Below are 27855 nucleotides of genomic sequence, written 5' to 3' on the forward strand. Positions count from 1 at the left end.
ATTATTAAAACTTTTATACCGCCCTTCCAAAAGGCTCAGGGTGGTTTACATTAAAACACCATTAAAATCAGTTAATAATTAAACAAAAATTATAAAGCATAAAACAACAATTAACAATTAAAAATATCATAAAACAACAATTAAATAATCAGAACAATTTAAAAACAAGTTTTAAAAAGCTGAGAAAGCCTGGTTGAAGAGATGTGTTTTCAGGTGTTTTCTGAAAATTGCCAGAGATGGGGAGGATCGTATCTCAGCAGGGAGCACATTCCACAATCTCGGGGCAGCAGCCGAGAAGGCCCATCTCTGTGTAGCCACCAAACGAGTTGGTGGCAACTGGAGACGGACCTCCTCAAGTGACCTCAGCAGCCGGTGGGGCTCATAGCGAAGAAGACGCTCTCTTAGATACCCAGGGCCTAAGACGTTTAGGGCTTTATAAGTTATAACTAGCCCTTTGTATTTTGCCCGGAAACCTATTGGCAGCCCGTGTAACTCCATCAACAAAGGAGTAATGTGGTCTCTCAGAGATGACCCAGAGACCAACCTGGCTGCCGAATTCTGAACCAACTGAAGTTTCCGGACTACGTACAAACGCAGCTCCACGTAGAGCGCATTACAGAAGTCCAGTCTGGAGGTTACCAACAAATGTACCACTGTTTTGAGGTCATTGATCTCAAGAAACGGGCACAGCTGGCGTATCAGCCAGAGCTGATAGAAAGCACCCCGGCCACCGCCTCAACCTGAGAAACCAAGGAGAGATGTTGATCCAGAAGTACTCCCAGACTGCGAACCTGTTCCTTTTGGGGAAGTGTGACCCCGTCTAGAACAGGCAGATCAAAATCATCCCTAGAGTTCCGACCCCGCACAATAAGTACCTCCGTCTTATCTGGATTCAGCTTCAGTTTATTCTCCCTCATCCAGCCCATTACTGCTTCCAGGCAGGCATTTAGGGAGGATATGCCAGCTCCTGAAGAAGTTGACATGGAGAAGTAGATCTCGGTGTCATCAGCATACTGGTAACACCCAGCTCCAAATCCCCTGATGATCTCTCCCAGCGGTTTCATGTAGATGTTAAAAAGCATTGGAGAAAGTATGGAGCCTTGAGGGACACCATACTTAAGCCCAGATTTTGAAGAGCAACAATCTCCAATCGACACCATCTGGAATCTGTCCGAGAGGTAGGAGCGGAACCACTGTAAAACAGTGCCTCCCACCCCCAACACCCTCAGACGTTCCAGAAGGATACTATGGTCAATAGTATCGAAAGCCGCCGAGAGATCCAAGAGGACCAACAGAGTCACACTTCCTCTGTCCATTGCCAATTGGAGATCATCCATCAGGCTGACCAAGGCAGTCTCCACCCCATAGCCCGCCCGAAAACCAGTTTGAAATGCGTCTAGATAATCAGTTTCCTCCAAGACCGCCTGGAGCTGAGAGGCCACCACCCTCTCAATTACCTTGCCCAGCCATGGGAGATTGGAAACTGGCCTATAATTGCTCAACTCTGAGGGATCTAACGCAGGCTTCTTTAGAAGAGGTCTAATAATTGTCTCCTTAAGACAAGGAGGCATCCTGCCCTCCCTCAGAGAAGCATTTATGATTTCTACCAGGCCACCTACAACAGCCTCCCTGCTAGATAGAACAAGCCATGTTGGACAAGGATCAAGAGGACAAGTGGCAGACCTCACCGCTCCAAGCAGCTTGTCCACATCATTAGGAGTCACAAACTGAAATTGATCCAGTTGAATCGTATAAGAGGAGTTGTCGGACACCTCCAGTTCAGACATCAAATTAATTGTGGAGTCTCCATCTAGGTCGGCCTGAATCCGAGAGATTTTGTCTGCGAAAAATTCATTGAACACACCACAGCGGGTAACTGATGCCTCCAAATTCTGGTTCAAGGGAGAGGGAGCAGATACTAGTCCACTCACAACCCTGAACAACTCCGCCGGACATGAACTCGCAGAGGCAATACGGGCAGAAAAGAACCGCTTCTTTGCCACACGTATCGCCTGAGCATAGATCTTTAAATGTGCTCCATGTCGTAATCTGTCGGATTTGAGTCGGGTTTTTCTCCACTTGCGCTCCAGTTGCCTACCTTGCCGCTTCAGTACCCGTAAATCTTCTGTATACCAAAAGTCTGGGAGACTCCAACGCGAGTTCTGCGACCAAGTCCGTGAGCTCAGTAAGGGATTCCGTCGGGCAGCGGGGCGATCGGTACACCAACAGAAGTCCCAGTCTATCCCTGGTCCCCAAACTCAAGTACACACATTCGATATGATCCGATACCCTAACAGGGACCCTGGTAAGGGAGATGTTATCCTTATAGACCACAGCCACTCCACCTCCCCGCCCACGTCCCCTCACCTGCTCCTCTACAGAATATCCTGGCGGGAGAAGCTGGGACCAAACTGGACCACTAGCCTCCCCCAACCAAGTCTCAGTAATACACATCAGGTCGGCCCCTTCATCCATGATCAAATCATGGATGAGTTCTGATTTATTTTGGACTGACCTGGCATTGCAGAGAAGCAAGGTAAGGTTATGTGGGATGTTGGCAGTGCTCCCCGAGATCAAAGAGCTGGCAGGAGAGCCGGAAAGGGGGACAGCTATTAGATTTCTGACCACCCTTCCCCCGGAACAGCCTGCTGACCTGCCAGAGTTTCTTCTTCTATTCCCCACCACCACCGGAATAGCTGCCCCACCTTCAACGAAGGCACTCCCTGGCTCCCCATCTCCAGAAAACCCACACACATTACAACTTCAACCCAACCTCAGCACAACTTAAAAATTTATATATTATTTCTCTGTGTAAACCGCCCTGAGCCATTTTTGGAAGGGCGGTAGAGATCAAATAAATAAATAAATAAATAAATGATCTGCCTGCTCTGGATGGGGCTACACTCCCACTGAAAGATCAGGTATGTAGCTTGGGAGTGCTCCTGGACCCAAAGCTCTCCCTGGTTTCTCAGGTTGAGGCAGTGGCCAGGAGCGCTTTTTATCAGATTCGGCTGATACGTCAGCTACATCCATTTCTAGAGGTGAATGACCTTAAAACTGTCTAGAGATTTTTATACTAGGCGGTATATAAATTCAACAAACAAACAAACAATAAAACCATGATACATATGCTGGTAGCCTCCAGGCTTGACTACTGTAATGCGCTCTACATGGGGCTGCCTTTGTACGTAGTCCAGAAACTGCAATTGGTTCAGAATGCGGCAGCCAGACTGGTCTCTGGGACGACAACAACAACAAATATTTATATACTGCTTTTCAACAAATATTTCCAACATGAAGGGACCACATAACACTGGTTTTTAAATTTGTACACCGCCTAGAGATGTACATATCAGGAGGTGTAAAAATATGACGACGATGATGATGAATACAACTCCCTTCATCCCCAGTCACAACAGTCCCCAGATGTAGTCCAACAACATCTAGAGATTAAACCCGAGAACTCCTGTTGTAAACGGACATTTTAGTAGCTGTACTCACTGGAATCACCGAGGACTGCTACAAACTTGTTGTGAAGCAGCTGCTGGACTTCTTTCATAACGAAATCATGGATTCTTCCCAAGGGGAGACCTTCCATGGCTACGTTTGGGGCACTGCACCCCAGCCAGATGACGTTTCTTTTGCTGCAAGAAGAAAGACAGACCCAACTCAGAGGAGGAAAGAAGACTTCTGCTAGAGTGCCAGGTCTGCATTCTCAAGGCACCAGCCAGCCAGATGGCCTGTTTCAGCATTGAGTGAGCTGCACATCTCTTGACATCTATCCATAAAACAACCCCCTTACAACAACACTGCAAGGTGGGCTACACTAAGAAGCAGCAACTTGCCCTCCAGCACAGCGAACGCTTCAGGGCTGAACAGAGATCTGGAGTGCAGACCCAACCCCCACTGCTGGGGGTGGGGGGAGGTTGGCTGGGGAAGATGATGGGAGTTGTAGACCAACAACATCTGGCAAGTAAAGTTTGCCATCCCAAGGATGGGAAACCCTGCTTTTAGTTAATATTTCAGCAAAGCCAGGAAGACTGCTTAATCTACTATCCCTGCTATTGTGAACTGTCACTGCACTTATCTCTTACATTTTGACTTTACATATTGTTGCAAGCAAAAGGGTTTTGCCTTCACCCTGTCACTTCCAAGTTACCCAGTCTGTGAGGATTATTCCTTGATCAGGCTGCAGTCAGAGGTGTCATCGATCCCCAAATGGCTGGGCTTGGCCCTCACTCCCTGGGCTGTCAAGACTTACTTACTCCCTGTGGTGGGGAGGCTCATCTGTACCAGGGAGGGGCACCTGGACAACCTTGCCAGCTAGCTGGTTGGACTATAAGCCCCTTAAGCCTGTTGGGTGGAGACTACTCTCTATGGCGGAGGAGATTGACCTAACCTTTCACCTGGAGACTTCACCAACCAACCCTAGTTTCTATTTTAGAAGGGCATGGGGCTTACTCCCTGTGAGACTTACCTACCTGGCCTATATGCCATTGTTCCTGCAGATCAATGTGGAGAATATGGACCAGTGTGCCAATGTACCAGTGCCCTGTCAGACCAGCGTATTCATACACCCTGAAGCTTATATACTCTCAGTTGTTACCTAAACTCTTTAGCAGTTCAGTCTGTGGATGACTGAACATCTGTGGATGATGTTCTAAACGGTCTTAAAAAACTAAAAATTAACCAATCACCTGGGCCAGATGGCATCCACCCAAGAGTTCTGAAGGAACCTCAAATGTGAAAACATGCAGTACTCCAAATGTGAAGTCACGTTTGTACTCCGGTACTCCAAATGTGAGTACTTCAGTACTCCAAACGTGAAGCCACATTTGGAGGTAAAATTCGTTACCAAAGGTGCAGGGAAACCAACTGAATGACCAATTCCAGGTTTCTCCCGGCGATGGAAGATGCTATGTTTCAAAGAAAAGGTGGGGGGCACGATGCTGGGATGGAGGGAGACTGCAGTGTTGGCGAGGGAGAAGACCAGTCTTTTGGACCTGCCCTCTGAAAGTTGGGTCTGGAGCAGTGTTCCCTCTAACAGAGAGTCCCAGATGTTGAGGACTACAACTCCCATAATCCCCAAGCAAAAGCCACTGCAGCTGGGGATTCTGAGAGTTGTAGTCGATAATATCTGGAAATCCCTGTTAGAGGGACTACTGGTCTGGAGTCTTCTGGTTTCATATTCTTCTTAGTCCTTGACTGCTCTTGGGGCCAGTCCTCGCATCCATCCATCCATCAGAATTTATAATTATGACAACCCTCACATCTAGGCTTGAGTCTCCAGATGTCCTCCTTTCATCCCATCAACAAAAGCAGCTCATCTTCTGCACCCCAGCATGTTCAGATAAGTTGCCCTATCTCAAGTCTTCGGCCTTGGTGGTTTCAACACTAATTATTATTAAACAGTCATCACTTTTCCTTTCTGGTCCTTTGGTCACAAAGTCTTTACCAGTCTCTCAAAATGGGAATTTTGAAGAAGGAGAGGATAGGGCAAGATTGTAATTATGCAGAACTGCTATATGGAATACATATGCCAGGTGTCCTGAGTAAAACGCAGCAATACACATATCATGATATGTACAAGATTACAGAATGAAAAGCTCATTATTCCTTAGTCTATGGGGCGAATACATAAAAGCAATTAATAAGATATCAGGGACCCTGCTCATCTAGCACTCCCACTGGGATTTTTGACCCAGCAAGGCCATTCATAAACCTGCCAGAATCTCACATTCAGTGTCTGGTGCCCTTGGCATAGCTTTCTTTTCCATTGCTGCTGACTTACACATTCCTGCATTCACATTTAGTATGGATAAAAGAGAGCTATAACAGCAGAAATGATTAAAATAAAAACAGCAAAAACTTGTGAATGCTGGGGTACAGCATAATACAATGGCAGTACAGTCATGAAGACTGGGGCATGTGTAACAATATCAAGGCCACTTACTATAAAATAAAAATAAGCAGGTACACCACTCTGAGCTCCTCGGAGGAAGAGCAGGATATAAATGTGATAAATAAATAATATACTTCTTCCATCCCATCGTTCTTTGGTCCCACTTTTACTTCAATTTAAACATATATCAATTTAAACATATAAAACCTTCAGTTTAAAATGAGATTTAAAGGGAGTCCTACTTTACCTCTTTAAAAGGAATGAACATTAAAATGTAATGTGCTCAGTTTCACTTCCACTCTGTATCACAACCACAGTCTTCAATATATTCTAAGATTCTACAGTCTTCTCTATTTTCCATTTTGAACTTATGACTCATCAACCTTTATTTTTCCTTCCTGTTTCACTTAACTTGGCTTTCATATGTACATCAAGAAATGAAGTATACATTAAGTAATCACTTCCTCTGTCACCAGAGAGTCACAACAATGTTGTATAGGAATGTTGTTCTGTTACACAGTACAGACCGTGAAAACGGGGCCTCACGATCCTTCTGACTTTTGGGGTTTTAAGCAGGAGGTGTCAGAAAAGTTACCACACAGATAAACACTGGCACATTTTTGGGTGGGTTAGCTGAAATGCATGTTTATATCTGCCATGGTAATGAGGACAGGAAGACTGCTAAAGTGGATGTTGGACTGCAATTCCCATTGTCTCCTAGGATGACATCAGTCGTAGTCCAACTATATCTGGCAACCCCACTCTTAAAGTTCCAGTTTTCAGCTCCATACCCCCACCAGCAGCTATATCTTGAGGATTCATGTGCAGAGACTCAGTGAATAACTCTTGGAGATTTCTTTGCAAGGCTTAATAGATGCAGACACAATAGGCCCATTCACACGTTCTGTTCAACACTCGTATGAGTGTACAGTGTACACAGGTACAAATCTATACACAGGTACAGTCATTCACATTATGGTGAACACTGGTACAGCAGTACACTTCCTATCTATACCATGCATTTGAAGAGCCTGTATCCAGGTTCACTTTTTAAATGACCACAGGTACAGTCATACACAAACACAAACACACACACCTGTACAGCACAATGTCTGAATCAGGCTAATGGCACCTACTACTTATGTGAGTTACAGCCACCTAATGGTGCAGCGGGAAATGACTTGACTAGCAAGCCAGAGGTTGCCGGTTCGAATCCCCACTGGTATTGTTTCCCAGATTATGGGAATGAAACACCTATATTGGGCAGCAGTGATATAGGAAGATGCTGAAAGGCATCATCTCCTACTGCGTGGGAGGAGGCCATGGGAAACCCCTCCTGTATTCTACCAAAGAAAAACCACCAGGTTCTGTTGTTGCCAGGAGTTGACACCAACTCCATGGCACTACCTATACTTATGTGAATTATTTCATGTATATCCTGCCTTTCTTCCACGACGGAATTTAAGGCAGTGCACCCAAGGTTCCAGTGTTCCCTCTAAGGCATGCACACACTTACATGGTTTTTGATGTCTGCTCAATTTTAGATCCTGCTCAGGTTGAATCAGGAAGGCCCACCCTGAATGCATGTGCGTACACACTGCCTTGATACTGCCGCCCAGAACAAAACCCACACAGAGATGGAAAAAATGAGAGAGCGAGAACACTGCAAAGCTCCCAGGAGGCCTCCCATTCAGGCCCTGGCAAAATTCAGACCTGCTCTAGCTTTTGTAAGGCAGCTGCATTATGTACCTTCCAGCCACACCCTCCGGCCACATGCCATACAATGCCTTGTTTCATGTCCCGGTAACCATCCAATCAGCACTCAACATCACTCATATTTATCTTGACACTGGAATGCAAAAATGTACCACTCTGAACATTCTGGTCTAGCCGAATGTCTCTAGATTAAACAAAGAATATAATTTCCTGGCTGGGGGACATACATACAATTAGAAACAAGACAAGAGTCTTGACAAATGGTGCCACGTACCTGCCTTCCAGAGGTGAAAACCACTCCACTTTATTCCATTCTGATTTTTTTAACCCTCAGATTTCTTCACACTGGGGAGGGGTGTGGGCAGAGAGGAGGCAAAGTAAGAGAGGGTGAAGATACTGAAGCAGATCATAGAGCCTTCCTCCCCAACTAGACTACCAGCCACTTCAAAGGAAGAGATAGTCGCTCTGGCAGCTGCTGTGAACTGGCAACACATAAAGAGAATAAAGAGCTAAGCTGGATCTGTTGGCGGGCAGACCTTTCCTCCCCACACAGTATGTTCTTCCAGAGTTATATCCCCAACATGCAGTCTCAGGACCTTTTTCAGGCCAGTGTGGGATCCGTGCTCCGGTCCACAGATCGGCACCTGGACTGGTGTGGGCGCAGGTGTCCACAGAGGACATAAACTGCATTTGAAGACATTCACTAGAAGATTTTCCCTTCTGCAAAAAGCACTTCCTAGCAGAAAGTAGTAAGCAGAGCTCAAGCAAGTTGGTTGATTTAGGAGGAGATCTTTATTCCGCTTGTCAAACCAAAAGAAAAAGATCAAGGTGGCTCACAAATAAAATTACAATCACTCTAATGGCAGCAGGAAAACCAAACATAACAACAGAGAGCTGGCAAATAAAAGAAACTCACAAGCTGTTAATTGAAGGCTTGCCAAATTAGCCAGGCCTTCAACAAGCCCTGAAATCTTCTGGGGCATGGAGTTCCACTACTACTCATGTTTTGAGGTAGAGTGTACCCTCCAAGAAAAGGCGGAGAAATACCAAGTTACAATACCCCTATTCACATGTTTCAGTATGTTCAACACTTGTCCAACCTGTGCATCATTGTGCACACCTACAGCTCTTCACACTATGTTGAATGCACACACAACAGTAGTCATTCACACAAAAGCATGTCCAGGTTATACAGACACCTGCCCACATGCAGAGTGAAGAAAACAAAAGAAGTCCCCAAAGAAGGGGAAGTTTGTTCAGGGAAGCATGTTAGAATTGTGGGAAATTGCTCGCTTGACCAAACTGAAGCCATTTTGTTAGCTTGATGCTAGAATTATATGAGCAAGCAACACTTTGCAAAAAGAAAAAGACAACCAGCTTAGCTGGCAAGCAGAAAATAGCCAAGCTTGAGGTTTGGCTAGATTATGGGGAAAGGTCTATGGAGATTTGAATAATGCTTTAGCAGACAATGACTGCAGCTATGCTTTGCAAGACCCTGTCCACAACAACCTGATCATGCAAGGTGGATATGGTTTTGTCACTGTAACTTCCTTGTTTTAATAAATGTGTGCAAATTATCCAGCTGACTGATTGAAATGTTTAAATAACCTGAAACAATTATGTAATTTCCTCTTTTGAAAAGATAAGACCGTGTTCTAAACTTGGCAAGGGGTCTTTGAATCTGGTCAGATTTTCTTCCACAGAAATGAGAAGAAGCATAAGGAGAATGTGCAAGCCCCCATGAAACTACAGAAGAGCCAAACCCCTTGTACTCCCCAGGGACTCATACTTATACCAGAAGAAGCCATACTCAGCTCCTTTGGGATTCCGATTGGTCAATTATTCCGTCTTGACCTGGTATTTCTGTACTAACTGAAAAATAGATTCTCTATATTTGATCAATGGTGACCTCTGACCTGTCAAATAATCCATTTTCCTCCCCTGAACTCATCCATTCTTAATTTGAACTGGTGGCTGTCTTGGGAGACTGGTGACCTTGCTTGGACATTTAATACTTGTCCGAGCACCCTTTCATTGTTATGAACCAATGCAGTTTTCACCCACACCACAGGCCTACAGATGCATGAGGAGACTCAATGGATGTCCTTTGCGAATTTTACTTTAAGAAGTAGTTCCAAGGGGTTACAACAAAACTGGGTCCTGGCAAGCAGGGAACACTCCCGCCTAGCTTACAGACCAAATGCTGTACAGGAAAAGGGGGAACAAGGGAGAGTTCTTTCCCTAGGAGCAGGAAAGTGCTGGTGGATGGCCAGCCCACAGCTTTACCCATGAGCAGAGTTGCTTGGGAGTGAAGAGGCGGGGTGCATGCAGCATTGGTGGTGGTGGGGATGTGTCTCTCTGGGTATCAGCCCTTCTGGTCCGGACCTCGGGTTGTCATACTCTTGGCAGTCTTTGGTGGTCTTGGATGTTCCCCCCTTCCCTGAGGTGCAATTATGCCATCTCCAGGGCCCTTGTCTCAGAAGATCTTGTCCAGTTCTTATCTTCTCCCCTTGGCACCACAGCTGGTTCATCTTTATAGTTCCTATCCACTGTTCCCTCTAACAGGGATTCCCAGAAGTTGTTGACTACAACTCCCAGCATCCCTAGCTGCAGTGGCCTTTGGCTGGGGATTACAGGAGTTATAGTCAACATCTGGGAATCTCTGTGAGAGGGAACACTGTTCCTATCTCCTGTAGCCATGGTCTGGGATGGGAGGTTCCTTGGTGTTCCCCTGCATCTCTCTCACCTCCACTCCCATCTTCAGCCTTGATTGATAACATCACTCTTGAAGGCTAATAAGTCCCTCATTGGAATTTCAAAGGAGGAGGAGAAAGGAGGGGAGGTGGGGTAGGGTCTTAGCTAGGTTACTTTCCCATCACAGAAGCCAAGGGCCAGGTACCCATGTCAAATACCCTGCAGAATAAATGCACAATTTCTCCAGTTCTGTCTCAGGTTATGGTCCCAATTCAGGAGTTTGGGTTTGGCTAACCTAGCTTCTGTGACGGACGCATGTAGCAATCAGCAAGGCTTCGTGGACTATGCAGTATAGTTCCGTTCATAACACCCTTGGCAGGCATTATCTCATTGTGCTATGATGATTGAAACAAGGGCACAGGCCCTGTTCAGAGTAACAGAGGAAACAATACTGCAAAGCAGACAGAAATTCTGGAAAGGACTGGGGTGCTTATCACATCACCAAGACTAATGTCCTTCACTTGAGGCCGAGCTGCTTTGGCCAACCCATCTAAAACATTTCACAGCCTTCTGGTGACCCTAGGTAGAATCTGTACAGAGGTTACCGGACAGTAAAGCCCTGTTCCAACTAGGCATGTGCATGGAACCAGTTCGGAGGCCCTTAATGGACCTCCAAACCAGTTTGAAAGACCAGCGGTTCAGCCAGTTCGAAGGGAGGGGATCTCTTTTAAGGACAGGGGAGGGTGCTCTTACCCCTCCCACCACATTTCCCCCATCTGCGCTGCCTTTTAAAACAGTCCAGCAGGGTGGAAGCATACCTCCTTACGGCCCCGGTGCCTTCTCAGACCAAAAATGGATGGCTTGAAGAGGGGTTTGGATAACTTCATGGAGGAGAGGTCTATCAATGGTTACGAGTTGGAGGGCTATAGGCCACCTCCAGCCTCAAAGGCAGGATGCCTCTGAGTCCCAGTTGCAGGGAAGTAACAGCAGCAGAGAAGGCCTGCCCTCTCTTGCCTGTGGGCTCCCCAGCGGCATCTGGTGGGCCACTGTGGGAAACAGGATGCTGGACTAGATGGGCCTTCCTGGGCCTGATCCAGCAGGGCTGTTCTTATGTTCTTCTTATGTTATTATTGAGCTGGGACCTTCCATGTGGAAATTGCATGCGGACTTAAGATTTCCAAGAACAAGGTGTGTGTGTGTGTCTTTTTTTGGGGGGGGGAGCAAATCCTGGAGAGTTACTAGCATGAAATAGCAGCTTGGGGAGGCAGAGCCAATCACAAAACGGCAGCATGGGGAGGCAGAGCCAATCACAAAACGGCAGCATGGGGAGGCAGAGCCAATCACAGAATGGTAGCTCGTACACAAATTTACATTGACAGAATAAGGGATTTTCACATCAAAGCCCTTAAATTTCCAGAGAATTTTGTTGCAGGACAGAAAGGGAGCAAAGAGAGGTTCCTCTGTGGAAGAAGAAACTGTAGAGAAATTAATGGGAGAGAAAATAAAAGCAACTCAAAGAAACAGAGATATTAAAAATGGTGCAACCATGCCCACCCTCTGCCAGCCAAATTGACAGTATTGGCCGGAAGGGGAGAAGCAAGACCAAACACCTGGAGAGCTACTTCAGACAAGCCCAGGAGCTCCCAGCAGCTTCTGAGATGTCTAGTGCCTGCCACTGCTTCACAGCCCGATCCCCAAAACAAGGTTCCACCGAGATTTGAACTCGGATCGCTGGATTCAAAGTCCAGAGTGCTAACCATTACACCATGGAACCAACTGTCCTTTCTATCCAGCTCTCAGAAGTTGTGCCTGAGGCAGAACCTGCATGCACACACACACACACACACACACACACACCCTGTGTGCCTGGGAAGAGCCACAGGACAGCTATAATTTGCCATGATCTGAGGAGCTGGCAAGAGCCAGAGGGGAGGGAAAGGAAGGGAGTGTCCAGCACCACCACACAGAAACATAGGAAGCTGCCATATACTGAGTCAGACCATAGGTCCATCTCGCTCAATATTGTCTACACAGCTTCTCCAAGGTTGCAGGCAGGAATCTCTCTCAGCCTGATCTTGGAGATGCTGCCAGGGAGGGAACTTGGAACCTTCTGCTCTTCCCAGAGCGGCTCCATCCCCTGAGGGGAATCTCTTCCAGTACTCACATTTCTAGTCTCCCCTTATTATGCAACCAGGGTGGACTCTGTTTGGCTTAGGGGACGTCATGCTTGCTACCACCAGACCAGCTCTCCTCACCATGCAAAAGACAGGCACAAAGCAGGAGCAGGACCTCCAGCCACCTAAGCAGAGTGAAGATTAGTCTTACACACAGACACACAGACACAGACACTTACTTTCTTGTCCAATCATTTACCATTTACACTTTTGTCCACTGTGAGTGACAAGTTTGGCTTTCAAGGCCTTTCCCGTTTCCTATGCATATCCTGAATTCTCCACAGCACAGCTCACGCTGCCTTTCCCATAACACTACCCGCTTCTCGGTGCCACCCTTCAGGGCATTCTCTATCCTTCCCCCACCATATGCCTCAAAGCCACAGCCTGCTATATTCTGCTACAGGGTCAAAAACAGCATTGTCACAGCAACCGATTGCTCTCCCCAACATAACCTAGCTTAGGAACACAGTGGGATCAGGGCCATAACCCTGTCAATCTCCTTCACCCACATTTGTGTGGACATGGGGATTCTTTCAGTTCCTGTTTGATAGTCCAGCACAATTAGTCTCTTGCTTGAGCTGATGAGTTAGTAGCCCTGATTCACACATTATGTTCAATGAGCGTACATTCTATGTACACTGAGCACACAACTCTGATCTGGATGTGCATGCAGTTACCAACATGTTACGTTCAACACATAGACAGCAGGCTGCATATCTACAGGCAGAAGGCTGTTAACACACAGACTCAAGCTGTTATCTATGTTCAAGGGTTCAGTCCTCATGTGGACTTTCAAAACAAACACACATACACATTTCTGTGCAAATGACTGTACAAGTATACAGACCTCTCTTTCTGTGTGTACAATGCAACATGTAAATTTACTGCCTTTGCACAACAAATCAGGCTGCAAAATATCTAAGCCAAGGTTCAAATAAGACATGATATGTGTGTCTTTCAACTCCCTTGTCCCAACTCTTGTTTAAAGACCAAAATAGCCTCTGAAGCCTGAAAGTTTAAGCAGAAGAAAGGTTCACTCATAACCCGGGGGTTGTTTTTCTGCTCAAAATCACCTCCCATAATCTACCTTTTTTTCTTGCAGAGGAAAAGATACATGTAGAACTAAGTTAACACTACTCAAGATTCTCTCTCTCTCTCTCTCACACACACACACACACACACTTACTTTCCCCGGCTCTTTGGCATATACAATGGATTCTTTTTGTTTGCTACTCCTTGTTCCATTTTTATGTTTTTTAGATGGACCGACGTACAACTTATGTAAGCCACCTTGGACATTTCAATTAACACAAAGGCGGGGATATAAATTTAATAATGATATTATACAGAGCAACCTACATCTTACAACCGGCTTGTGTGTGCAAACTCACACCCCCATTTCCCAGGTGGGTCCCAAGCTGCAGTTACCCAGGTCTGGCGAACTGTTATTTGGCTGGCAGGTGAAATACCAGCTCTCTCCCAACATTGCAGATGTGCACTGAATTCTGATACTCTGTGTATGTTTGTGCTTGGGGAGTGAGATGTGCCCATTACACATCTGTCCTGTAAGGGTTTGTTGTTGGTTTTTTTTAAACAACAACAAATATTTATATACCACTTTTCAACAAAAGTTTCCAAAGCAGTTTACACAGAGAAAACAACTTGTTAAGTTTCTACTTTCTGATGAGAATGTTTCAAATCTTAACTCCATAGCTACATTTTGATATATTGCTTTTAAGGTGTATAATGAGAATTCATAGAGTTTCTTATAAATTTCTTTTGCTTTTTGCATGCTTGGTCTAGGACAGTAAATAAAACTTGACATGACTTGACTTGACATAGAGAAATAATAAATAAATAAGATGGATGCCTGTCCTGGAAGGGTTTACAATCTAAAAAGAAATATAAGATAGACACCAGCAACAGTCACTCGAGAGACACCATGCTAGGGGTGGAGAGGGCCAGTTACTCTCCCCCTGCTAAATAAAGAGAATCACCACATTTAAAAGTTGCCACTTTGCCCAGTTAGCTGGGGTAATTTTTAAAGGAGTTTTTAAAAGGAAATGATTCTACTGGGAATCAAAGGGAATCAGAAGTCCAGGGTGTTAATTTGTTGCCCACTGACCCAAGGAAGCAAGGCAGTCCACAAGTTATCAATACAAAGAACTTTATTCTCACCAAACTTGACAGGAGCAGTTAACAACCCGGCAGTGTCACAACCACACAGGATTATCCAGAGCCCCAGGCAAGGGAGATATAAAGAGACAAGAGAGACCAAAAGGACAGAGTAATAAAAAAGGGGCCCATATACCCCCTTTGCCTTATTTTGGTACTCCACCTTGGGTAAGCTTTCCCCTAATTACTCCCTTGTTTATTTTCCAATTATTGGTTGGTACCCCAAAATTACCTTTTTCAGTTGGTCAGATGCATCACCCCATAACATCTGCTACAATAAGGCAAATTGTGGTTTTATTGTATCCAGTGCTACTTGTTTTCAAAACATTTGCCTGTCTACGACTCCCTTTTGATCTTAAAAACACTGAGGCCGTATGGTAAGCATATTTCCTGAATTATTTTTGATACATTGGAGCCACATCTGTTCTATGCACCTTCCTGACACTTGACAATTCAGTAAAAACACAAACATAGGAACATAGGAAGCTGCCATATACTGAGTCAGACCATTGGTCCATCTCGCTCAGCATTGTCTACACAGACTGGCAGCGGCTTCTCCAAGGGTGCAGGCAGGAGTCTCTCTCAGCCCTAGCTTGGAGATGCTGCCAGAGAGGGAACTTGGAACCTTCTGCTCTTCCCAGAGCGGCTCCATCCCCTGAGGAGAATATCTTGCAGTGCTCACACTTCTAGTCTCCCATTCATATGCAACCAAGGCAGACCCTGCTTAGCTAAGGGGACAAGTCATGCTTGCTACCACAAGACCAGCTCTCTTACAGAGAGAGAGAGAGAGAGAGAGAGAGAGAGAGAGAGAGAGAGAGAGAGAGAGAGAGAGAGAGCCTGCCTCCTTACTTTTAGAGGCTTAGTACAGGCAAAGTCTAAAACTTTGGTCAAGCTTGCTATCAAATTGCCCCATCCCAGGGTTCTACAATCCATCAGAGAGAGAAAAATATACTTCCTGGGTTGTATGTAGCTAAAATAAGCGTTAACAGTTCAAAGCAGTGTTCCCTGTAACAGGGACTCCCAGATGTTGCTTCCCATCATCCTCAGCTGCTATGGTCTTTGGTTGGGGATTACGGGAGTTATAGTCCACAACATCTGGGATCCCACAGGGAAGACTGGCTCAAACGAAAGGTCCTAGGACACTGATTAATTAGGTGCCATCAAGTCAGTGTTGTCTCTTAGCGACCACATGGAGAGATTCTCTCCAGGATGACCTGTCTTCCACTTGGCCTTGAAGGTCTCTCAGTGGTGCATTCATTGCTGTTGTTATCGAGTCCATCCATCTTGCTGCTGGTTGTCCTCTTCTTCTCTTTCCTTCAACTTTCCCCAGCATTATGGGCTTCTCAAGGGAGCTGGGTCTTCGCATAATGTGTCCAGTGTATGATAGTTTGAGCCTGGTCATTTGTGCCTCAGGTGAAAATTCTGGATTGATTTGTTCTATGATCCATTTGTCTGTTTTCCTGGCTGTCCATGGTATCCTCAAAAGTGTTCTCCAGCACCAAAGTTCAAAAGCGTCAATGCTTTTTCTATCTTGCTTCTTCAAAGTTCAACTTTCGCATCCACAGAGTGTCACAGTTGTAAGGCCTACTCAGGTCAATTTTATATTGAATAAGTGCATAGATAGGTTAGCCATATTGTATTAGATAGATGCTTGACATGGGTTTGTTTGCTTGCCACAGTCTAGGCCTTGATCTTAACACCCTTGGGTAAATGCCAAGTTCCCCTGTTCCAGCGAATTGTCCATGCTGTCAAGAGCAGCCCCCCATCTAGTGCTTTTGTCTAAAATTAGAGAAGGTCAGCCTGTCGGCCCGGGCACACTTCCTCATTTCTCAGATCAAAAGTACGCCAAGGCTCGGTGTTCCATTTGGAGGGGGGTCGCTTGGCCCATGCCTTTTTCCTCTTCCACATCTCCCCTAGCCAATGACATTAAATGTCAAATCGAACAGGTTAGCCGAAGGTCATGAATGGTCAAGACCCCTTTCTCTGTCCAATCACCGTCAGTGCGTGGGCAGATAGGGTGAGGGTACTTAAGACCCTGATCTGGAGCAAGAGGGGGTCAATGGGACCAGTGGAGACAGAAGGTGAAGAAAATAGAGGAAGATTGCCCAACTTGACACACCCGATACCTCGTAAAAAGGGAACATCAGTTTCTCTTGGTAAGCTCAGGTGATAAGCCACAAAGAGTGAGTGAAAGCTCTGACGATCTATAGGGTGTCAGTTAGATATTATGTTAGTTGCTCTGAGGGAAAGGAAAATCACTGTGTGTATACACTGCGACTCATCTGAATATTGGTAAGAAAATAAATCTGCTTTGATTAAATATAACCTCCTCACTTCACCTCGTGTCTTCTTGAGTCTTGGGATTCTTGATAACCAGGACCATCAAAAGAACCCATTAGTCAGTGTGGGGATTTTTGGAGCCCTCATTTATTCCTGGTTGCAGGGATTTTGGGGTGTCAAATCTCTTACAACAGGAAAAACCATTGCACGAAAGATTCTAATCGTTGTAGGTGTAGACACATTATGGCATCTAAATATCCTTTCCAAGGCCTTCATGGCAACCCTACCAAGTGCTAGTCTGCGGTGTAGTTCTTCACTGCTGGATCCTTTACTGTTGACGGTCGATCCTAAAAGGCAGAAGCTATCCATCACTTCAATGTCTTCATTGTCAATTCTGAGACTGGTTGCTGTAACCGTTGTCATTACTTTAGTCTTCTTGACATTTAGTCATAGTCCCATTTTTTCACTGTGCTCCTTGACTTTCATTACTAGAGCTTGCAGATCATCCGCATTCTCAGCTATCAGAGTGGTGTCATTAGCGTAGCGCAGGTTATTGATTTTCTTCCCCTAACTTTAAAACCACAATCTTCTTCTTCCAATCCAGCTTCTCTCAGTATATGTTCAGCACAAGAGTGGGGAGAGACACCAGCCCCACTGGCCACAAACAACAAGATCATGAATGCAGACTGGATTACTCATACTGGCAATCAAGGACCTTACACAGAGTGATAAAATGGAAGAGCTGCTCTCCCCCACACTTCAAGGCCAGCAATGCCCTCACCCCCCACTCCTGTGCTTTTCAAGGACACTCCTGGCTCACCCCCCTTCCCCATTTGCCCCTTGTTGGTTCTCCCTCCCCCTTCTCCCCTCCCTCGCTTCTCTTTCCCTCTTCCCTTTGCTTACTGCCCCCCAACCCTTCTTTCTTTCCTGGCTGACTCGCATTCCTTCCTCTCTCCTCCACTATACGTCCTCCTCCTCCTATTTCTCTCTCCTCCCACCTTTCCTTGTTCCTTTCCCCTCTTCACTTCTGTTTCCTTCCTCCCCGCAGTCCCTCCCTGTCTTCCTTCCACCCTGCTGCCAACTGAAAGGCTGGGAACAGACCATGAGGGGCAGCTCATTCAGGGAAAAGGACACAGGGGCTGCTTTGATTCCTTTGCAAGATTTATTTAAGACCAAGGACTTGAGAGGGAAGAGAAAGGACTTGCAGTGAATTGCAATACAGCCCCAAGGAGGGCAACTTACAGAGAAATTCAGGAGCCAGGAACTCCTCTTCCTCCCTCGTCGTGTCCTCCTGTGCTGCCCAGGGAAGGAGGAAGTGCTTCACGCTTGGATGTTGCCCTTGTGTGGGACGGAGAAGGAGCTGCCTCGCTACTGCTCCCTCGCTTCGCAGCAGCCTCTGCTCCCTCTCACTGCCCTGCTGCTGCGGCCCTTGTGCACACTGCCACACGCCAAGGACCGCCCCCAAGCACACATGGCTCCCACCGCTGCCCAAGGAGCCGAGGCGAGCACAAGGCGGCGGAGCAGAGAGACAGGCTGCTCTGCTCACTCGGAGTGTGTTGCCTGACGCCATTACACCCACGGGCCTGTCCAGACGCAGGGCCCGGAGTGGTGGCCCCAGTCGCTCCACCCTAAGGACAGGCCTGGTTCAGCATATCAGTTCAATGAAGATGGAGAAAGTAGACAGCCTTGTTTTACTCCTTGGCCGATCTGGAACCAGTCTGTTTCACCATGTTCTATCTGGACTGTGGCTTCCTGCCCTGTGTCTAGGTTTCTCATGAGAACAATGAGATGTTCTGGGATGCCCATTTCCCAAAGGATATTCCACAACTTGACATGGTCAAGGCAATTGAAGGCTTTTCTGTAGTCAATAAAGCACATATTGACTTCTCTCTGGTATTCTTCGAGGCTGTTCTCACAACCAGGAGGAACTGGGCTAAGAGAGCCTAGTCTGGTTCCTTCTGGTCATGCGCTGTCATGGGAGCCACACAGCTCCTGGCAGCAAACCTCACAAAATACCCCTCCCCTTAAACGAGGTGAGCGGAGCAAGCACCACTGCGGCACGGTTCTGCAACCACACACAAGTAGATCCCTGACCAGGAGACTACAACAAGCCTTCCGGCCTCGGGGGTCTCCCCGGGATACCCCGCACACTCACACGGAGCATCCCAGGACTTCCGAGGGCCAGGCGGCCCCTGATCGCTGCTGCCCCTACCGGCTCCATGAGGCAAGCAGGCAAGCTCCCTGCTCGCCCCTGCTAAGCCTGCTCTCCCTGCAGAGCCTGGCTGGTCTCTACACACAGATCGTGTGTAGAGCCTCTTTGGCTTTCTCAGTTATCCAGTGTGCATCAGCAATGATGTCTCTTGTTCCTCTGCCTTTTCTGAAACCAACTTGAACATCCAGCATTTCCCTTTCCACAACCCAAAATGTAAAAAGAAAATGTCCCATGGTTTTCCCCCACAAAACACTGGAGGTTACAGAAGTACTAAATATTCCCCAAAGCACCCAATTACCGGAGAACTCATTTGGTGCCCTTTCACAATGATCTGTTCCCATGGAATTTATCAAGAATGCCACCGAAATTCCTTTGGATATTTATGTCCAGTGCTCTCCTTGAAGTGCACTCTTATCTCATCGCCCACCAAGACCGGAAAACAAAGACAAAACAAAATAATTTGTTACAAGATTCAGGTATCAGAACTTTACCGTGGGCTGCCATCAAGCCAAGACCTTAACCTTGAACAAAATGGCACCGACTTGCTAGAAGACACACTGAGAACAAAAATTATTAGCAGAGAAAACCTATTATCTGAGCAAACTCCCGAAGGATAGCTGTGTTGTTCTGTTGCAGCAACAGAGCCTTGCACCATCCTAAGGACTAGCAGATTTATTGTGGAAGCAGCTTTTGTGCACGTCGCCTACACACACAGGTAGATTTCCTAGGGAGTTGCCCTATACCGGGTCAGGCCACTGATCCATCTAGCTCCTTCATATAGGAATACAAATATGTATTCGTATTCAGTACTGTCTCTAGACTGAGTGGCAGCGGGTTTCAGAGCGTTATTCCCAGCCCTCCTTGGAAATCCCAGGGATTGAACCGGAGCCCTTCTGCATGCCAAGTAGAAGCTATGTACTGAGCTAAGTAGAGGAAACACAAACAAGTGGGGCCATGAAGCAAAAGAGCCGATGAGGCTCTGCACATGAGCAGTGAGGCGCTTCACACCATCAGAGTGAAGCGCCTCAAGGTGGTGTGTGGGGAGAGCGGGCTTAGCCCTGGGCGGCCAAATTGGCTGCCCACACAACTACCGACTCTGTCATGGAATCGGTTGGGATTGCGGGGATTGGGGGGCCACCCGGCCACCGGATGTCCCAGGATGCCCCGTGCAAGTGCATTTTGAGGAGACCCCCATGCTGGGAGGCTGCTTGTAGCCTCCCGGTCGGGGGTCTACTCATGTGTTGCCGCGCAGCCGTGGGACACGATCAGTCAAACGGGGTTAGCAGAGCACTCGCCCCACTACCTTATTTAGGGGGTTAGGACTTAAGCAGGGTGACCACCAGGAGCCACACGGCTACCGGCGGTTCCCACAACTACAGGAAAGCAGGCTGGACTCCCTTAGCCCACTTGCCTGCAGCCGCGAGAATAATCTCAGTGTGTAGCATCAAAAGGGGGTTTGCAAGGAGAGGGGGCTCAACCTGCTGCCCCCACAGACTATCATGGAGCCCTCCCTGGGCGGGCGGATCACGCTCTCCGGGAAGGAACAGGTATGCAGTCTGGGGGTGCTTCTGAATCTGAACCTCTCCCTGGTGTCCCAGGTTGAGGCAGTGGCCAGAGGTGCTTCTATCAGCTTGGGTTGATATGCCAGCTGCATCCATTTCTTGAGATGAACGGCCTCAAAACAGTAGTACATATGCTGGTAACCTTCAGGCTGGACTACTGTCGCGCGCTCTACGTGGGGCTGCCATTATATGTAGTTCGTAAACTGCAGTTGGTCCAGATGTCAGCAATCTGGCCACCCGGAAGGGAAGTCCAGGAAGAGGGTCATGACCCAATTCAGAACCAGCAGATCAAAATCGTCTCTCAAGTTCGAACCCCGCACAATAAGTATCTTTGTATAGACGTAGGTTTAATTATTAGAAGGTAGGTACACACTATAATAGGTGCACAGATCTCATAATGCTGTTCATTTGGGCAATCAGGCCTTGCATTTCTTTGTTGTACTGTTTCTGTTTCGCAAACATGCCCGTCTTACCCACAGGTACAGGAACTTCATTAAAATATTCTCAAGTGGGGTCTCTTTTATGGCCTGTTGCCATGTAGATTTCCTTCTACAATGGAGGATACACTTGGAAAACATTTCCTTGGGCCTGCATGAATAAGTTCTGTTCACTTTTAGTTTCACTTTCTATTCCCCTCCCCTATCCCTTGCATGTAATGTATATCCAGACTCCTCTGCCTTGCTCAGATCTACTCCATCCCCCCAAATCCTCTATTCATTCATTGTCCTTCTTTGTCTTTGCACTTTTCGGGGTGAGGCGGCAAGGGCTTGACTCTGGGTGTGTGTGTGTGTGTGCGCGCTACATGTACACCACCTGCAGAATAGGATTGATCAGGTCTGTTATCTCTCACCCCCATATACTGCTGTTAACATGTTCATAGAATATAATATTCTGTTAATATGCATTATATCTTTGACCTAGGGTTTTTTTTAAATGAATGTATAAAATAAAATAAAATCCAATTTAAATCAAAGAATAAAATTTAAATTTTAAATATCTGGTTTTCTTTTTTCTTTTTAATCTGTTGTTTTTTTTAATTAAAAAATCCGTTTTTATCAACCCTGCCAGTAGCTGGCAACAGCCACGTCCACATGTTATGCTGGCCTTGGTGGCCAATCAAAATGCGCACGCACCAGGATCACATCCCTTTCCCAAGGGCTTGCTCCTGATCTCACACTGCATCTCCAGACCAGCTTGTCCTCCTCAGATCCAGCCTTGGGGGTGTTCCTTGAACTGTGCTGTGTGGGCCTCAGAAGCCCTGTGCAATTGTGGCAACAACTCCTGCCTTCCGCTCCAGTTCTGAGATGGATCAAAATTATCTGAGCATTAACCATAAAAGATGAAGGAAGGTGGTGGTGGGGGGAAGCATTTGAACCAGTGTTTAGACTACGGGCTCCCGTCATCCCCAGCCACGATGGTCCAAGGATGGGAATGGGCTCCGGGGGTCCAAGCTGGAGAACCCCTGGTTAGACAACAACAAATCAGTATCAAGCAGACATCACTAGCAGACTCCGCATCCTAGGGAAATTGCTGCAGAAGAACACATAAAACGTGGCTGGCTCTGTTAACTAAGTACATAATTGGGAATACTATTCGATGTGGCTTTAATCAATCCTGGTGTCCTATCCAAATGCATCTCCAGCTTTACTGACATAACAATTAATGTTTTCCCCTCTGTTTTCTGCCCCAAAGATTTGCAAGGTCTATATAATACCAGAGATTGCAACATCCCTTAATATTTATTGCAGTTGTTAATATTCTACCCCAAACTGCCCCAGAGCTCCCTAACTGGACATTTCCCCCGCAAAGAGACAGGAGAAAGTCAGGTAACACCATAACCTAGCTCTGAAATAATTTCTTCTTCTTTTTTGTTTTGTTAACATTCAACCCAAGGAAGCGTGGAGTAGGACTTGAATGTCTGCATCCTGTATTTTTGAACACTAACTGGGCCACAAAAAAGGCGAGTCTCACTTGATTCAGACTGCACAGTGTATTGGACTGATTGGAAAGGGGCAACTTCATGTCTCACAAGACAACATTTCTGCAGGCAACAGTAAAGGTGACTAAGGAAACCGCATCAGTTTTCCCAGCTTGCATGTTCTAATCACTTTTCTTCACAAACACAAATTCTCTCTGAACCAGTAAGGAAGAAAACAAAGCAGCACAAGTTTACATCCCTTGGAAGAGCTGAACCCCAAAGAGAAGGGCTGGCATGCATTTTTCTGCTTTTCTGTTCCATTCAGCCTGGTCCAGGGATACTGTAGTGTGCATCTACCAGGCCTGAACAACATAAGGCCCAAGGGCCAGATCGGGCCCACAGGGACGTCTTTGCTGACCGCAGGGGAGCCCAAAGTATCGTGGTGCCTGAGCTAAGGTGTAAAATGCCACCTTGCCCCATGGATCTGGTGGGTTCAGCCCCCTTTCAAAACTGACCTTGGCAAGCTGGGAGACAGGGAAGAGGAAAGGTTGCTAGGAGCCTCCTGTTCCCTCCCTCATGCTATGGATAACTAATAATTGTTTTCATTAATATTTTTAATACTTCTAATGTGATGATTAATGTGCTGAAAATTTACCTCGGTCCCTGCATACCAAATCATGGTTGGTTCTGGCCCAACAGGGTATTTGAGTTCTGCACCCCTGATTCTAGTCCCGTCTCCCACCTGCTCAGTGCAGGGACTGGAAGACCTACAAGGTTCCATTCAACACGAACCTTCTGTGATTTTATAAGAAGCAGTCTGCATCTACGAAGCACAGAGAAACACACAGACATACACTTTTGCAAACCGGATGCAAAGGCAGGCAGGATGCAGGACTCCTTTAATACAGGCTTATAAATAGTCTCTAGCCTGGCCATTTACCTGTGAAAGGATCTCCTCCAGACAACCAGAGAGGAACTTTTGTGTAAATGGCAAGACAGTGGGTACCTTTTATTTTATTTCATTTTCCTTTTAGGGCACCAAATGTGCCACAAACGGTTAAAGTCATATCTTGGCCTGTGGATTTGCAAGGTTGTTTTAATGGTTGATGGAAAATTTTCAGAGAAGAGGCTTCCTTCTCCGCACACAACAAGCTGCAGCTGTGAAAAGTTCCTCTTCAACCCAGCTAAAAAAAGAACACAAACTTCACGGCCAGCCTTTGCACCTGGTCACCATAAAGACTCCCTCCCCCTCAGACCTGCATGATGCAAATGAGAAGACCATGGCTTTTGCCACAGCATCTGAGATTGATAAATACCTTTACTGCCCTGGTCACATAAGTACCCACCTTAATCATTCAGCTCACTCACAATGCAAATAATTCCAAAACCCAGACCAAATTCCCGCATGCTTAGAAAAACAAGGTCTAGTATTCATGGGCTGAACAAGAACCCACGAAGAACAAGAATACAAGAACGTTTGTGGGCTGCTAGAGTAAGTAAATCAAACAGCCATTTTTCAATATCTGGAGGATATTTACATTTCCAATTTTTTAGAATAATGCATTTAGCCACCAGAAAGGCCATAGTGAGCCATTTCCATTGATTAAAGGATATTCCTTCTATCCCAACAAAACTGAAATAGGATCTCTAGAGAATATTCCCTTGCTATAATAGGCACCTAATGGCGCAGTGGGGAAATTACTGGACTAGCAAGCCAGAGGTTGCCAATTCGAATCCCCGCTGGTATGTTTCCCAGACAATGGGAAATCAGCTAAATAGGGCAGCAGTGATATAGGAAGATGCTGAAAGGCATCATCTCATACTGTGTGGGAGATAGCAATGGTAAACCCCTCCTGTATTCTACCAAAGACAACCACAGGGCTCTGAGGGCACCAGGAGTCGACATCGACTCGACGGCACATCTTTACCTTTATAACTAAGTTGACATAGTCACTTATCTTTTTCCAGAATGGAGATATTACCTTACAATTAAGGAAGAGAGGTAAGAGTCCTGCCTCTCCTGTCAGATTTGCTCAACCCACATTCACAAAGTCTAATCGGAGTCCAATAAGACCAAAAAACTATTTTTTGTTGGACTAACTTACGCCTCAATCATAAGATACTTTGGCAGTTTCAGCTAAAATCATATCTCATCGATTTTGTGAGATCGATCTATTCAATTCTTAGCTCCATTTAATTCTTTCAGAATCAAGTGGAGTTGTTGCCTGGGCTTGAATAAAGTTGTAAAGCATATTTATGAGCCTGATTAGATTCAGCTCTAACACATTCTCATTCTCTCTCATTCTCTTTCTCAGCAAATTTATCTAAAGCTGGCATTTTCAGAAACTTGCAGCTCTCAGACAATGGCCACTAAAGGAAGTACATGCAGCAGCATCCACACCCTAAATTAACCAGAGCCCTGGGCAAGACTAGACTTGTCCGTTCTGTGTGCACAAACCCTCACCACCTTGACATATAATAGGAAAATGCTCTCCCTCTTGTACAATTTTTCAACAAGGTTCAGGTCATCTATGTGAACCAAATAACTTAACTAATCCAGATTCAATACCAAAGAGCTTTTTGGACACAGAAAACATACCAAATAAACTAGTATTATTTTGACAAAAGTACCAAAGGAACTAACTAGTACTATCTGACAAAAATTATTTTGTGTGCACAGCACAAAAAAGGTGCAAGGTGCTATGCATAATGCAGATGCAACACAAAGGTTAAGGATTGTGCAACACACTCCACGTATTTTTTTTTAATCTCACTCTTTTCTTCTTTTTTTTTAGTGTTTTTGAGTGTAAATCCCACTGTGTTTTTGAGTCCCACTGTGTGGGAGATAGTAACTCTGTGTGTGTGTGTAAGATCGTAGCCTTACGCAATCCCACTTAATTCAATGGAATTGGTGGGGGGGAATAAAAGGAGGCTTGCCTGCAGCAGAGAGTTCAGTTCAAGTTGGGGACTTGGAGAGCCAGGAGAAAATTGCTGAGAAGAGCTGCTGAAATTAAGAGCTGAAAAGTCACTGGAAAAGTTAAGCTGAAAACTCTCTTGAGATCTGAATCACCCTCAAACCAGTTAAAGGAACAGTCTGGAATTAAGCTTCCCAGAACTGGAAAGGGAGAGCCAAACTTGAAGCTGAGCAAGGGGAAAAGGCTGTCTCACTGCAGAAGCTGATTAGAGGTTATTATAAGAAAACTCCTGGTAAGGACTCTAGGTTAAGGGGCAGTATTAGGTGCAGGTTAGATTGGATGCATTTTTCTCCTACTTTATGTGTTCAGCTCATATGCCTGCTGTTTCTTTGTACTAAATTTTCCTAAAGAACTACCATTTTGAATTGTCTAGAGTAAAGTTTCTCTTTTTTAAATTTAACAGTCTGTAGCTATAGAGGCGCTTCACACGATTGCTGTGAATCACCTTAATGTGGTCTGTGGGGAGAGTGGGTTTTGCCGCTTGTAGATGAGCAGCCGCTTGTAGATGGACGGCCAGCTCCGTCACGGAGCCAGCAGGGGCTGCGGGAATTGGGGTCCGCATGGCCCCTGGAAGTTCCAAGATGTGAAGCATGCAGGGCATCCTGGAGAGACCCCTGAGCCCGGGAGGCTGCTTGCAGCATCCCGGTCGGGGGTCTACTCGTGTGTTGTAGCACTTGCTCCATTAACCTCAGTTAAGGGGAGAGGTATTTAAGCGGGTTACCCGCTTTGGGGAAACCGGGCTTGCCTGCGAGCCTGGTGGTTCCCACGATCCCTGGAAAGCGGGCTAAGCTCCTTTAACCCGCTTTCCAGGGATCATGGGAATAGCCTCTCTGTTTGTTTTCCCCCACCTCAAGCTTAGAAGCCTTTCCACATGACCTAACTGAATGAAACAGGTTTGGATGGCTATTTCCATAGAACTCAGCCAGAGAACATAGAAATATAAATATACTTGGTGGCAGGGGTGAAGCTTAAAATCATGGGAACGGTTGAGACTGGGCTGTAACAGTCCCTAACTTCTGGTATTCAAGAGTACACTGCATCTGATCATGGAGGTTCCATTTAGCCATCAAAGTGCATAGTTTACCCTCAAAAGGTCTCAGGTTCAATCTCCAGCAAAAAGGATCTCAAGTGAGAGGGCTGTTGCTCAGAGTAAATAATTCTGGGCTGGACAGATTCAATATAAGCACATTATTATGTTCATACAATTAGGGCACATTATTTTAGAGGTGTAAAAATAACTCACCACTGTCTCCCTGCAGAGGCTGATGCAAATGGGAAACAGAAACAAGCCCTGTAGACCAGAATGTAAGTGGAGACAAAAAATTATAATACAACTTTTCTCTAGATCCTTAATGCCATTGTTGATTAACTAATACGAAAGAAGCCACCCACATCCTGCACCCACAGCTGGGTGGAAACATTTTGAAAGAAAGAAAGAAAGAAAGAACCAATCTGTTTACCTCTGGAGAATAAAACTGTTACTGAATCCCACTGCCTAACTTCTGAAGACCAAGGGTTATCAGCATTCGTAAGCAGAGCACTCAAACATGGCATGTGCAAGGTCAGAATCCAAAATCCTCGCCTGCATTGGAGTTGGTGTTTAACATAAGAAACTTGTGGCCAGCAAGAGTGTCTGCAGAAATTAGCAGACACAGCTGGTGAACAGAAAAACTTCCGGAGCCAAAGGAAACTAAAACAAAACAAAACCCTGAACCATTTGGTTTGCATTTTACAACATCTATTTAGTCAGTAAAGACTGCTCCCCTGTAAGGAATTATTCTGGCTTCGGACAATGAGAAGAATGGCCAACTCTTGAACAGTTCTGGAACTGGAAACTGGCGGGGGCGAGGGGCAGACCCCTCCAAGACAGGAGAAAGAGCCAAGCTGCTTTTCATAGATCTGGGGGCAGAAGACCAGCACAGAAATTTTTTTTAATTGTTTTTAGTATTTTAATTGGTTTTAAGTGGTTTTTAATTGTTTTAAAATTGTTATAAGCAGTGTGTTTTAAATGGCGTTTGTTTTTATGTCCTTTTAAACTTGTTGTGCACCGCCCAGAGCCTTTGGATGGGGTGGTCTATAAATGTAAGTAAGTAAGTAAATAAATAAAAGCCTTACTCACACATTATGTTCAACACTTGTACAATCTGTGTGCCATGTACACACACAACATTATTCACACATTGTACTGCCCATATGTACAACAAGTACACTTCCTATCTGTACCCTGTACTCAAGGGGGCCTGTAGC

At 45.9% G+C, this 27855-nt stretch overlaps 1 protein-coding gene, 1 long non-coding RNA gene and 1 other non-coding gene across 6 annotated transcripts in view; 1 reads left to right on the forward strand and 2 right to left on the reverse strand.

Annotated features, from left to right (window-relative positions):
- The window catches only part of LOC128325635 (PC-esterase domain-containing protein 1B-like), a 75870-nt gene that overhangs the window by 28549 nt on the left and 19466 nt on the right, over positions 1-27855 (reverse strand). For all 4 annotated transcript variants that reach the window (XM_053251234.1, XM_053251235.1, XM_053251232.1 and 1 more), the window contains one exon: positions 3502-3644. In XM_053251234.1, coding sequence (XP_053107209.1) covers positions 3502-3598 — 97 coding nt within the window. In that variant the 5' untranslated portion in view covers positions 3599-3644. The remainder of the gene's footprint in view (positions 1-3501; positions 3645-27855) is intronic.
- Positions 12015-12086, reverse strand: TRNAQ-UUG (transfer RNA glutamine (anticodon UUG)). Its single transcript has one exon. It is a non-coding gene; the product is annotated as a tRNA-Gln (tRNA).
- On the forward strand, positions 25603-27728 carry LOC128325636 (uncharacterized). The gene is made up of 2 exons (XR_008307526.1): positions 25603-25840; positions 26868-27728. It is a non-coding gene; the product is annotated as an uncharacterized LOC128325636 (long non-coding RNA).

The sequence above is a fragment of the Hemicordylus capensis genome, chromosome 5 (assembly GCF_027244095.1).
Source record: "Hemicordylus capensis ecotype Gifberg chromosome 5, rHemCap1.1.pri, whole genome shotgun sequence".
Taxonomy (NCBI): domain Eukaryota; kingdom Metazoa; phylum Chordata; class Lepidosauria; order Squamata; family Cordylidae; genus Hemicordylus; species Hemicordylus capensis.